General features: G+C 40.0%; 1 protein-coding gene across 1 annotated transcript; it reads right to left on the reverse strand.

Annotated features, from left to right (window-relative positions):
* Positions 1–8,495: 8,495 nt before the first annotated feature.
* On the reverse strand, positions 8,496–10,832 carry LOC122001382 (protein IQ-DOMAIN 6-like). Its single transcript, XM_042556097.1, has 5 exons — positions 10,471–10,832; positions 10,092–10,364; positions 9,780–10,007; positions 9,490–9,603; positions 8,496–9,404 (listed from the first exon to the last, which is right to left on the reverse strand). Exons 1-5 carry the CDS (start codon positions 10,540–10,542, stop codon positions 8,766–8,768), a joined length of 1,326 nt encoding a protein of 441 aa, XP_042412031.1. The 5' UTR covers positions 10,543–10,832; the 3' UTR covers positions 8,496–8,765.
* Positions 10,833–14,321: the final 3,489 nt, after the last annotated feature.

Raw genomic sequence — 14,321 nt, forward strand, 5'->3', positions numbered from 1 at the left:
GACTATAAACCTACTTTTGTTTATCTAGGATAACTTACAAACAAGTGAACTCCTATCCAACTTATCATTGTCTCTCTTTAACATATGTGCTGGATTACCCGAATCCGAATATGCTTCAAAATAGGTTTTCACCTATTCAGCAATTCTATATGAGTAGAGAGTTCTAACTTGGAAGGTACTATGTTCACTTTCGTTTTCAGAGTTTATCCTTAAAACAATTTTGGTAATTTTCTGAATAACTCATCATCTATCTAATTATTTCATAAGAGTCCTTTACCTTCTTTCTACTACACCATTCTGTTGGGGTGTACCAGATGCAGTTAGTTGGGATTGAAATCCAACTTCTGATAAGTGACTCCTAAAATCTCTCAAGAGGTACTTGCCACTACGATCTTCCATAGTGACTTTTTACTTTAACATTTCTCCGCATCAGCCTTGTACTCTTTGAACTAATCAAAGCACTTAGTCTTGCAGCACATTAAGTAAATGTATTTGTATCTTGAATAGTTGTCTATAAAATAGACGAAATATTTGATACTACCTCTTGTCTGGATTGTCATAAGATCACACAAATCAGAATGAACTCATTCCAATATATCTTTGACTCCATTCCCCTTAGACTTAAAAGCTTCTTGGTTATTTTTCCTTTCAAGTAAGACTCGTAGGTTGGAAAGATTTCCACTACTAATGAACACAAAAGTTCATCAGCTACCAATGAATCCTACTTAAGTTAATATAACCTAGCTTTAGATGCCAAAGATATAATTGGTTCATTTTCGAAGGTTGCTTTCTCTTAAAATTAGAAGATGTGTTACTAATTTCCATTTGTTGCATCGTGGGAGTTATTGGATTATAAATTGTCAACCATCATACCAGAATAGATAACTTTCCTATTTTTCTTGATAACAACTTTGTTATCAAAATAGACACAATATCTATAATAGTTTAGAAACTGAAATCAGGTTCTTTCTAAACTTGGTACGTAAAGACAATTACTTAAAATCCATATTTTATTCTTATCAAAGGATAAACATCTCCCACTACAACAGCTACCACTTTTACAGTAGTGCCCATGTGGACGGTGATTTACCTTTCATTTAGTTGTCGGGTTTCATGGAACCCTGCAATGAATTGCAAACATGATTAATGGCATCTTGTATCTACACTCCAGGTTCTGGTAGATAACACCACTACACATGTTTCAACTAATGAATTAAATACACCTAAATTGTTCTTAGTTCTAAGAAGACAGCCTACCTTAATGTCCAAGTCCTTTTTCCAATCATTACAATTGGGACTACTAAGTCTTTTTCTATAGTATGACTACTAGGGATTGACAAACATCCTAAGAATCACAAAAATATTTAGTCAAGATCAACTCCTTAAAATCTCCATGAATTTTGTGTATACAAAATCGAAGAGGAGATTTTATTCATTAATTTTATTATCTCGTCAACTTTTCTTTATGACGAATAAAATTAATAGTTGATCTGTCTTTGATCAAATATTTGGTTAAAACTCTTTGAATTTAAAATAACATTGATTCCTCAAACAATATTATTTAAATTCACCAACACCTCAAACACCGTGAATTTTGCATGCCACGTTAGTGTGGACGTATACAAATTCATCATTTGTGAGAGGAGGGTTTTACCCATTGACTATCTTGTCAATATAACTTTTTGACAAATAAAATTACCTCAAACACCATGAATCTTGTATGCCACGTTAGTGTGGACGTATACAAATTCAAACATTTGTAAGAGGGGTTTATTAATTTTATTATATTGCCAATCTAGTTTTATGACAAATCAATAGTTGGTTTCCTTTTGGTCACACAAGTGATAGTAGTGACTCCGTTGGGGAGGATACTATTAAATGTGTCTAAGTGTATACCATTACTTGACACTAAGTCCATTAATAAGATTATGTCCCTTCCGTTGGGGAAGATCACACGCTCTTAATTAACTTCCTATAGTCATCCAAAATGGAAGTCTGTTCTAGTGATCCACAAACAAGCTCATCCGATATGGAGGAAGGCACTCAGAGCCAACGCGCAAGCTTGTTTGCATCACTTACAAACCAGGAATGGAGACCATGGGATTTATTTAAAAATCCTCTCCCACTTAGTTATTTATAAATGAGGAATTTTAACTATGCTAGCCTACTAGACAAGTATACTAACATGCACACACAGCACAATATAAAAGCAATAAATGAAAAACTAATTTTCAACTATTATGGCTTTTATCTATTGTTGTCCTCCGTGTGTCGGCAACCCTAGCTGCTGCCATCTTTGGCCACTGCCACCGGGTCTAGTCGTCGCATCCATCTTGCTCCTTGTTCCGCTGCGCCTCTGGTCCTTAAAAGGTTCCACGCCTTGCAAGACTCGATCCGCGACATAAATAGAATTTTACATTTTTCGATCCTATATTCCTCGAAGGAATGTACATGTATCTAGATCAAAAAATAAAATCCTAATAAAACTAAATACAGCTCCTGCTGTATTTTAATACAATCATGCACACACATATAAATGCCCTTGACATGTCCAAGGGTCCAATCACACACATAAAACTATAAGCTATAATAGTTGGATCCTGCATCCACAAAGTTAGCACATCCTACTATTATCCTGCCTAAATTATGTATGACATGTGCATAATTAAACTAATACCAAATACACAGAGGCAAATCCCTAGCTCTGATACCAATTGTTGGTTGCTACTCGGAAAGCCTAGAGGTTCCACTGTACAAAAATTTTGTACAAAGGTCTGAACCTTTTTCTAGCTACCATGTGTTCTTTTAAATTAAATTTTGGATCGCCTGCGGAACTTAACACGTTTGATCCAAAACTTAATCTATTTGTTCTTTTAGGTTTTGACTTGGATCTCCTGCGGAACTTAACACGTTCAATCCAAATCACCTAAGTTATTAATTCCATTAAATATTAATTTCCATAATTGGTTCCCAGTACTGACGTGGCGAGGCACATGACCTTCTTGGATATGGGAGCAACCACCACCGACTAGACAAAACCTTTTATAGAAAGATAATATTTAATTTCCTAAAATAACTTTAGGTTAACCAAAAAGAACAATCAAATCACAAGGAAAAGAAGAAAACATAAGAACACTACATCGAAAATAAATTCGAAATACTAGAATCGTAAGCCTCTTGTATTTGGTATTATTTCCAAAAATAACTAGTATGATGCGAAAAGGAAAAATACTAGTTATACCTTTTAGAAAGACCTCTTGATCTTCTACCGTATTCCTCTTCTAACCTCGGACGTTGTGTGGGCAACGATCTTCCGAGATGAGAACCAACAAGCACCTTCTTCTTCCTTCTAGGTTTCGGCCACCAAAATTCTCCAAGAGAAGTAGAGGTCCGGCCACCACCACCAAGCTCCAAGGGATGCAAGAAATAAAACCTCCTTTCTCTCTTTCTTCTCCTAGCTAGAACCGACCACCATCAAGAGCTCCAAGAGGGATTGCCGCCGACCACAAGAAGAAGAGAAGAGGAAGAAGCTAGGGCCGGCCACCAAGGAGGAAAAGAGAGGAAGAATAGAATAGAGTTGTTCACCATGAAGCCTTCTCTACCCCCTCTTTTATAATCCTTGATCTTGGCAAATAAGGAAATTTAATTAAAAACTTCCTTAATTATTTTGCCATGAAAAAGAAAATTTTATTTAATTAAAAATAATTTCCTTTTTACAAATACAATGGCCGGCCACACCATTCCACAAATCAAGGAAATTTTAATTCACACAAGAATTAAAACTTCCTAATTTGCTTTCGGAAATTTATAAAAATTTCTCAAATAATTTTTCCCTTCATGGTGGTTAATAAAAAGGAAATTTTATAAATTAAAATATTTCTTTTAAACATGTGGATAAAAAGAAAGTTATCTCTAAAAATTAAAATCTCTTTTAATCTACAAATAAGAAAAGATATCAAATCTTTTCTTAATCTTTTGTACAAACTTATAAAAGAGAATATTTAATTTTAAACTCTCTTTTAAATCATGAACATGATTAAAATTGAAAGTTTTCTTAAAATTTAAAATCCTCCTTTAATCAACAAATAAGGAAAGATTTCAAATTTTAAACTCTCTTTTAAACATGTAGATGATTTACAAATAAGGAAAATTTTTACCAAAAATTAAAACCATCCTTTTAATCTACAAATAAGGAAAGAGATCAAACTCTTCTCTTAATCTTTTGTAGAAAGTTATAAAAGGAACTTTTTAATTTTTTAAACTCTCTTTTAAAATCATGATATCCACATAAGAAATAATTTTAATAAAAATCCTTTTTAATATTCTAGTGGCCGACCACCTAAGCTTGGGACCCAAGCTTTGGCCGGCCACCTACATGGCTCATCCACTTGGACTTGGCCGGCCCTAGCTTGGGTTCCAAGCTAGCTTAGCCGGCCCCATTGGATGAGTAAGAAGGTGGGTATGGGTGGGTATAATACTTTATAAATAAGAGGCTATGATAAGGACCGAGAGGAAGAATTGATTTTGGTCTCCCGATGAAATTAAGCTTCCCGTGTTCGCCCCGAACACCCAACTTAATTTCATCAATAATAATTCATACCACTAAAGAATTATTATTGAACTACCGCACCAATCCCAAATTACATTTTGGGCTCATTCTTATTATGAGTGTGTTAGTCTCCCTGTGTTTAAGATATACAATACCCACTAATTAAGTAAGTTACTGACAACTCACTTAATTAATATCTAGCTCCAAGAGTAGTACCACTCAACTTCATCGTCATGTCAGACTAAGTCCACCTGCAGGGTTTAACATGACAATCCTTATGAGCTCCTCTTGGGGACATTATCAACCTAGATTTCTAGGACACAGTTTCCTTCTATAATCAACAACACACACTATAAATAATATCATTTCTCAACTTATCGGGCCTATTGATTTATCGAACTAAATCACACCCTTTGATAAATTAAAGAAATAAATATCAAATATATGTGCTTGTTATTATATGAGGATTAAGAGCACACACTTCCATAATAACCGAGGTCTTGTTTTTTTATAAAATCAGTATAAAAGAAACGACCTCTAATGGTCCTACTCAATACACTCTAAGTGTACTAGTGTAATTATATAGTTAAGATAAACTAATACCTAATTACACTACGACCTTCCAATGGTTTGTTCCTTTCCATTATGGTCGTGAGCTACTGTTTATAATTTATAAGGTACTGATAACATGATCCTCTGTGTGTGACACCACACACCATGTTATCTACAATATAAATTAATTGAACAACTACATTTATCATAAATGTAGACATTTGACCAATGTGATTCTTATTTCTAGATAAATGTTTATACCAAAAGCTAGGCTTTTAGTATACACTCTAACAGGTTGCCGAACGGAGAGGCTTCTCAACTAGCCGTCTTTTCCTGTCGAGCAGGAGCTCGTCCTCTGGTTCGGAATCTTCCTCCCGAACAGACGGTTCCTTGCTAGGAGTTGCACCGCCAGCCGCATCCATAGGCGAAGCCTGAGCGGCCGACTCCCCTGCCTGCGCTTCACTCTCATCCTCGTGAGAGCCGACCGGAGCAATGCCCAATTGCTCCATTTCCTTGGCCGCTGTTGCTTCTAGCGTGACTGCTTTCTTCTTCAAAATTCCGAACAGCATGGACTCCATTACGATATTCGCTGCAAAGAAAAGAGAAGGAAATCAGTTAGAACTCAAGGCAAATGTACAAGTAAAGTTCTTACCAAAGCTGCTCGGAAGGGGGGTCCGGCTCGGACTCAAACTAAATATGTACATCACTCCTTCATGTAGGAGCTTGTTGATGTCGAGCTTCAGATCGGCTAGCAGATTCGCTGCTTGAAGATAGTCCGGTCGGGTCTTAAACTTCTTCAGCTCGGGAGAGATGGGCGGTTCGACCTGCCATTTCGTACGGAAGGGGAGCCGCCCGGTAACACGAAGGTAGAAAAAATTCTCTTTCCAATGTTTGTTGGAAGAGGGCAGCTTGTCAAAAAAGACTAAGCCTGGCCGAGCTTGAAACAGATAAGTGCCCGGCTCGGATTGCTTAGGATAATAAAAATAATAGAAGACCTCCGGGCGGAGGGGAATGTTGTGTATCTTAAATAAGACCACAACTCCGCACAGGAGGCGAAAAGTGTTGGGAACCAATTGGGCGAGCGGAATGCCGAAAAAGTTACAAACTTCAACAATGGAGGGGTGGAAGGGAAACCGCAGACCGACTACGAATTGGTCGCGGAAAAGACAAAAGGCACCGCTCGGTGGTTTGTGCGACCGAGCGGAAGGTGAAGGTAAAATCAGTTCAAAATTGGAAGGGATATCAAAAGCGTTAAACAGGCTCTTGGCATCGCGCCGATCGAACCGCGACTCCATGGTGGTATACCATGGGCCGAGAGCCGGGTCCGCATGCTGAGAGGAACTTGCCATCGCCAGAGCAATGGAGGAAGCAGAAATCGAAAGGGAAAGCAAATGAGCAAGCGAGAAGAGGAACAAAGCAGTAACCAAAAGACGAAACGCGACCAAGAGCGCGAAGAAAACACAGGAATCAAAGAAAAAAGGCGGAAGAACCTTACAAAGAAGCGGAGGATCGAAGGAAGGAGGCGGGGAATCGTCGGAGAACGGAAAATCGGAGTCGCCGGAACGCTGAAGCACCGAAGAAGGCTGCAGGACACGCGAAGACAGAGGTGTGGCGGAGGAAGAAGGTGACGACTTTATAAGGTCGGGCCCGATTGGCCTCGACCGTCGGATGCAGGTCACAGGAACCGAGGCCCACATCAGGCCGTTCATTTCAAACCGCCGATGTCCCATCGGACACATCGCCGAGCCGTACGATGATGCTAGCGGAGGCGCCATGTGGCACCATGCCATAGGGGCGCATTTAATGAGTGTCATTACGGCGCGCAACGCGCGTGCTCGGTCTTAATGGAGAGGATTTGCATAAATCCCGAGGAGATCCGAAGGGCGTCAGCGTTGACCGTCGACACAGCAGCAAAGCCAGCGGCCGTAAGAGGCCGAGCGGCCGTGAGGAGGAACATTTCAGAGTGGCAGGGCGGTGTCACTCAGGCCGACCGGCAGTCCAGTCAGTCGGACTTAGCGCCTCCTTCGACTAGACTTGAGGGGGAGGCATGTGATCCGGTGGTAAGGACGGGGGACCCTCGTTGGCGGAAGGTCAACGACATGTGGAGGTCAAAGGTCAAGAGATTCAACCCTGAGACCCGACCGACCGGACTGAGAGGGCCGACCGGCCACCTGACCGACCTGAATGAGATGGCCGCCCGGCCGGGAATCCACCGAGCCGAATAAAAGACAACCCGACTAGGGGTCGGGTTTTCGATGCTCAAGGTAAAAAGATTTTAGGGCCGAGTGGGCTGTCCGTTCGGCCGGGGCACAAGGCAACAAAGACAGGCAGGAGCAATCTCTTCCGAGCATACGACTGAGGCAGAAGTGATATGCCCGCCGAGCGGCCGAACCGCTCAGCCCTGGAACAGACAAGGACAGGCAGCAGGGTTGGCGGCCGAGCCGTACACAGGATTATACGGTGGAAGCTTCCACCGTCACATCCGGGATATGCTCGGACGATTGCGGAATGGCGCCAGAGGTACTTTTCTGACAGGGGCTCGTTAAGGTATGTTTGGGGAAGTATGCACGCATAGAGAAGCGTGCACGTGCCTCCCCGGGGTCCTATATAAGGACCCCCAGACATCGACGAAGGTATGCACAATTCTCACTGTAGCCACAGTTACGCTGCCTCTCTCATTTTTCGTTGCCTGACTTGAGCGTCGGAGGGTCGTCGCCGGGAAACTCCTCTCGGCTCGGCTTCTTTGCAGGTTTGCCGGAGATCTACACCACCAGTCGGAGACAGCGGAGCGTGTCACGTCCCCAGTGTCCGTCGACTCAACGCTCAGACAAGATCAATTAGCTTAGGTGAAGTCGCCAAAAGTAGTTATTATCATCTTTATTAGCTCTTTTCAAATCCAACATTATGTACTATTAGCTTAGGTGAAGTCGACAAAGATAATTATTATCATTTTTATTAGCCTTTTTCAAATCAACATTATGTATATTAATTTACTATTAACTTAGGTGAAGTCGACAAAAGTAATTATTATCATTTTTATTAGCCCTTTTCAATGATAGATGAGGCTGTTCAATTACACTGGAGATAAACTTGCTTACTTGATGAGAATAAAGATAAATGAAACTGAGAAGAGGATGGAAATTTGATGGATTGAGAAGAAAGAGAAGTGAGGAGACAAAATAAAAGAGAGAAAAGAAAGAGATCACTTTTGTTTATAAAGATCCCACATGATCTTATATCATTTCCCTCCTAATCCGTCCAATTTTTGGATCGACCAGCTTTTCATTGAAAAAGAGAGACAGAAAGATCCCTCCTATCCACTCAAGGAAATAAAGTTTCTCTCTTTGCTGTCTTTTCCCCCCATTTTTTGAGTTGCCTCAATTTCAAGTCCCCCTTAATCAATGCACAATATTTTTTATTAGGAACAGAAGAGAACTCATAGGTTAATCACAAATTAATATATGGATCTTATATTTTAGACCCAAGAAACAAAGCGACTATATTGGCAATAGAAAGATTTTTGCTCAAACATCATAATCACACAAGTTAAACAGGCAAAACACACCCAAAGTACTGATGCATACCAAGTAAGATCTACAAGAGCTCTAAGATACAAATGTTTTCCGCTGCTTCGCATAGTAGTTGTTTTCCTTATCAATGCTCCTCAATGAATTCTCTCCTTCAACGGCAGTGGATTGCCTGCTTTGGAACGAGAAATTGAAGGGTGAAATCGGTCTGCTACCTTCACGTCGGTACTCGATAAAGTTTTCCGATGAGAACGAACATCACCAAACGAAAGCCCTTGCAACGTCGATCTTACTGCACTCAATGCTTTTCGCTTTGCCATGATTGATTCAGTCGAGTTCATGTAATTGGGACGACTTCCGTCATCGTCCTCAGCCCTCTCTGAAGCTAAAAGAGTAATGCTTGAGATCGGTGTCGACATGCAAAAGGAAGAAGATGATGCAGAACTCTCATTGTAGCAAAATTCAGTGCTCGGAGAGGAAGCGTAACGTGTTCTGCAGCAGTGGCTGTTAGGCACGTTTGGAGGTCTTGCAGAAACCCGGGTGGAGATGTTATTCTTGTATACTTTCACTGAATTAGATTCCGAATATGCCAAGCAGACACCGCACCCCTCCTCTTTGGATTGAATTTCCGAAAGATCATTCGGGATTTTACGATCCATCAACCTGTTCTCCCAGGGTTTTGCAGCCATCCACCTCTCTAACCAATTCCAATTGCCTGCACTTTTATCCAAACCACGATGCTTCAGTGATACTGGAGATTCCTTTGACCTTAGTTGCTGAAAAAAAAATCACAACAATGCGATTCCAAGCATCAGATCATCAATTGAGAAAACGAGAGCTATGGAATCAAGTTATATTCACCTGTTGAGAAAGAGCATAAGCAATAGCTCTTTCCCTCCTGAAGGCTCCTCTTTGCCTCATGTGCAGTTTTGTTCTCACTTCGTCTATTGTTCCTGGACTATCGCACCATCCCCCCTGAAACCCACAAAATGTCTCAGAGTTATACAATTTTTTGAAATCCAATATTAATGCAACCACAATAACAAGTTGAGGAGTAGTTTGTGTTCTGTAGTTCCTGATGTAACAAACACTATACTAGAGAACGAATTATCTTGTCCTGGTCCAAGAACATCAAAGGAAGCGAAAGGTACCTCTGCTTCCTTCAAAGGATCAAGATTTGCGCGACGGGCTTCGAGCATCTTCTGCACGGCTTGGCCCTCGGTGGACATGCGCACGCGGTTAGACCGGACGCGTGCCTGCACCCGGACGAGGGCCTGCATGCACCTCAGCGTCACCGCCGCCTGCTTCCTCACTTGCCGTCCCCGAACTATGGCCTGCAACCTGACGATCCCCCTCAGAGCCCGCAGCGCTCGCCGAGCCTACGGTTCGAACAAAGAAACACATTGACGTTCCATCAACCAGATAAAGAAAAAAAAAAACAAAAACTCATCTTGGTGGCTTACTAAGAAGGCGCGGAAGGCAGTCTGGATGCGGATGGCGGCCCACTCCCGGCGGACTGCCCTGAAGTCCTTAGGCGTGGCACGGACGACAGTAGCGGCGGCGGCACTGAAGGCGTCTGCGGTTATCGAAGAAATATCTGAAGTCTCTGAGGCAGCCGAGCGGTGGCTGCTCCCCCTCGAGCCTCGACGCAGGGAGACGTGATCCCAGGAGGAGCTCCTCCACAGCTTCTTCCACTTCCCACTCCTTCCACTACCACTGCCATCACCACTCTTCCCCTTCATTTATGTATCAAGAAAAAACGAACAAAATCAGGTTGTGCAGGGGGGAAAAAATAATAATCAGGGGAAAACAAGAGAAAATAGCTGAGCACGAAGCGAGTACAATCTTCTCCTGCTCTTGCTTCTTGAGGCCTATGATGATGAAGGTCTTGATCCAATTCCCTGACCCACCCATCTCTCTGGAATTAATTTTGTTCCCGAAGGAGGAAGAAGTGCACAAGAGAAGAGATGCTAATGCCTAGAGATGCTGACAGAGATGTTGCAGCTGGGAGATGGAAAGAGAGGAGGAATTAAAGTAACCATCTGCTAAAAAGGCGAAGCTCACCGTCACTCTATCTGAGGATGAATACGGAATAGATACATTACGATCACTGAGAAGTGAGAAAATGAATGCGAATGAGTTACACATGGCGTGACCGTGAAGTGGGCATGTTATTCTACAATTTAAGAGGGCAAAAGGTGAAATTATGCATCCTCAATATCTCTATTAATCCTACTCCAAATAACACAGAAGAGAATAACTATTAATCTTGGATAGTTAAAGGATCCCACAATTCAAATTCGAAACCAACGTATAGTTTGGGGCCTTTTGCTTTTACTGGGAAAGGAGGTGCTCAATTCTGTACTGCAGCGCACTATGGTCATTGGTTAGTGACAGCGGTCACGCGGTCGTCCTTCCCAAAGCTTTTTATATATACTTTTTAGATATTTTTTATTTCTTAACAAGTTTACAAATTTTTGTTTTCTTCTTGAAGATCAATCGTGCCACAGGGCGCAGGCTTTGCTGATTCGTATGAGGAAATTACGGCTTTTATGGGAAGTGATGGGCCACTGATTCGCAGTGCTCAGTGTTTAATTATCTCCTGATTATGGAAAAAGGTCAAATCCACATTTTCTGTCAGCAAAGTTCCAAGAAGAGCCCATATGAGATTTTAAAATATTTCAAATCATAGTCAATTTTTAATTAAAAGTTTTAATATTTATTTTATGCATACATATTATATTTAATACGATATTAATATTTATATCTCAAAATTAGCACCACACGTACATGCCAATTGTTAATTTTGTACAAATAATTATAATTATTGGAACGAGAGGAAAGGAATAGTCGACCTATATTTGTTTATGATTTACGATACGTGCATTTGTTTTGTACCGTCAATTTGACCCACTTTTAAAATGAGCACAGTTATATATTTATTAGAGGAGATATTTAGAGAAAATGTTTTTTTAAATATTTTTTCCTCTTAGATATCTTTTATTGGAGGAAATATTTAAAAGGTATTAGAACTCGTTGGATTTAAGTTTGCGTCGATGATTTTTTTTTTAATTGCATGCAATCGGCCCACGACGATGGGCAACTTTTTTTTTTTTTTTAATCGCTTTGGAATCTATCAATATTTTTAGAAAACTTTTCTTTTTGTTATTTTTTTAAAAAATTCAATCATTTTTTTTTAAAATATCAATAAACGTCTTCTTTTTTAAATAAAATATTAATATTAAAAATAATCATATTAAAAATGATTATATTATATTAAATAATATGTAAATAATATTTATAGATAAATAATAGATGAAATACATTAAATTGAAGAATTAAAAAATATAATTATTTTCATATAAATATAAAATTAGATATAAATTAATAACTTGATTATGGGATTATAAATATTTAGTTGATGAAATATTTTATTATGAAATTGAGAATATTTAAGAGTGGGTTATTTAATAGGTGAGACTTATAAATATTTAGTTGGTGAAATATTTAATTATAGATATGAGATATTTAAAGAGTAATGTAAAAATTAAAATCATAAATTAATAACTTCTTCTATTATGATGGATCTCTTATTATATAGATCCATCACAACTATTTTGAACGCTCTCCCAATGGAACTGCTTCGCTCAAGTTGGCTCTATCTTCAATAGATTCAGATTTTATTTCTGACTGTATATTGCAGGCAGTTTTTAGCATCTAAGCACTCTGGTAGGCAAATACAAGTATGTTAACTCAAGTGCATCCTCCTCTTGCTAAGTACACACAAAAGCATACTCTAAAATGGTATTTTGATGCTACTGGAATTGTAGTAGTTTTATGATCCATGATGCATGGCCACCACATATTTCTAATATGCATAAGCTTTTATAATTATTGATCAACTCCTCAAAAGCCAAAATTTAGCTCATAAACCTGATGTTAAAGGTTAACATACGGGGACATAATTATTTTATTATTATTATTATTATTTTTAATCTGTACCCAACTCTTCTATGATTGCAGATGAGAATACGTCAAATAGCCTGTATTTGGTACAGGCCATCAAGTTACAGTACATTTTATGATATAATATGACATGAGGTGTTAAATGCGAACCTCAAGCTAACATGGAAAGTAAAACTAAGATGAAGTAGAGGTTTAAGTTAAGAAAATGTGACGGTTAATAGGTCATCCTTGGGTAGAGCCCAGACTCTCATCTAGTACTAAGACTCCCAATTCAAGGATAGCCGATTCTATCTAAGAAATGAGCATCCTAATCTTATGTACAACCAATGACCTGACTGAATCTGAACAGCTGGTGGGGACGCCCAACTAAAGGACTCTCATCCAGTACTAAGACTCCCAATTCAAGGATAGCCGATTCTATCTAAGAAATGAGCATCCCAATCTTATGTACAACCAATGACCTGACTGAATCTGAACAGCTGGTGGGGACGCCCAACTAAAGGATTGGCCTGGTCCTTGGGGACTTAGTTCTCCATTCTTTAGAAGACGAGCAGCCCTGTATGCCGCATGATAGCCATAAAGCCATCAGGGCTCAAGGGACCTGCTTCTATGATTTCACTCAGAGCTCTAGAGCATATATTCGAGCGACTCCAAAATCAGACCCAATATATATTCGACCGACTCTAAGAATTGGATGGTATTTCACTTAGAGCTAATATACGCAAGGAATAATATTATCAGAGAATTCTAACAACTTGTTAGTGTAGGATATTTTTCTCTTTATAAACCCATGATCTTTCCCATGTGTTTTCAATGTGGGACTATGTTTGCAACATTACAACCCCAACAATCCCCCCCCTCAAACAAAGGACCATAGGCTTCTCACGTCTGATCCTCAACCCACTAGGTCTTCCTGCCCCTCGATCCACCCGACCTACTAGGACTTCCTGCCTAGTGTCTGATCCTTTTGATCCGAACATAGGAGCCCCCACTTTCTTTGTTCGAGGTCAATATTGTACTCACATGGCTCAATCAGACCATAGCTATTGTGCACAGTCGGTGATTAAACCTTCTGACAGTCCGGGCTCTGATACCAATTGTAGGATCGAAAAGAATCCCCAACAATCCCCCCTCAAACAAAGGACCACAGACTTCCCACGTCCGATCCTCGACCCACCAGGTCTTCCTGCCCCTCGGTCCACTCGACCTACTAAGACTTCCTGTCTGGTGTCTGGTCCTTTTGATCCGAACATAGGAGCCTCCACTTTCTTTGTTCGAGGTCAATATTGTACCCACATGGCTCAATCAGACCATAGCTCTTGTGCACAGTCAGCGATTAAACCTTCTAGCAGTCCAGGCTCTGATACTAATTGTTGGATCGAAAAGAATTTAGATATTTCCACAATGGTATGATATTATCCACTTTGGGTTTAATCCCTCATGGTTTTGCTCTTGGGCTTTACCCAAAAAGCATCATGCCAATGGAGATATCTTTCTCTTTATAAACCCATGATCTTTCCCATGTGTTTTCAATGTGGGACTATGTTTGCAACCTTGCAACCCCAACAGTTAGAGAATAATAACCGTCTATCCGAGAATATTTTTCTAAGATGATGTAAGTCCAAAGTGTTGGTCTTTTGCGGCCGACAAAAGAGTGGATGAATTGCCCTGCACAAAAATAAGATATACCTTTCTCAATCTTATAGCTTGATTAATAGAAACACTTG

This window comes from Zingiber officinale, chromosome 7A (assembly GCF_018446385.1).
Source record: "Zingiber officinale cultivar Zhangliang chromosome 7A, Zo_v1.1, whole genome shotgun sequence".
In the NCBI taxonomy this organism is placed as follows: Eukaryota; Viridiplantae; Streptophyta; class Magnoliopsida; order Zingiberales; family Zingiberaceae; genus Zingiber; species Zingiber officinale.

What these genes read in the sequence shown, in the direction of transcription:
- LOC122001382 (XM_042556097.1), bottom strand. Translation starts at nt 10,542, where the DNA reads ATGGGTGGGTCAGGGAATTGGATCAAGACCTTCATCATCATAGGCCTC. An exon ending in AGCAAGAGCAGGAGAAGATT is followed by an intron (nt 10,365 to 10,470) that starts GTACTCGCTTCG and finishes ACATAAATGAAG; the next exon opens with GGGAAGAGTGGTGATGGCAG. An exon ending in ATCCTTTGAAGGAAGCAGAG is followed by an intron (nt 9,604 to 9,779) that starts GTACCTTTCGCT and finishes TGTGGGTTTCAG; the next exon opens with GGGGGATGGTGCGATAGTCC.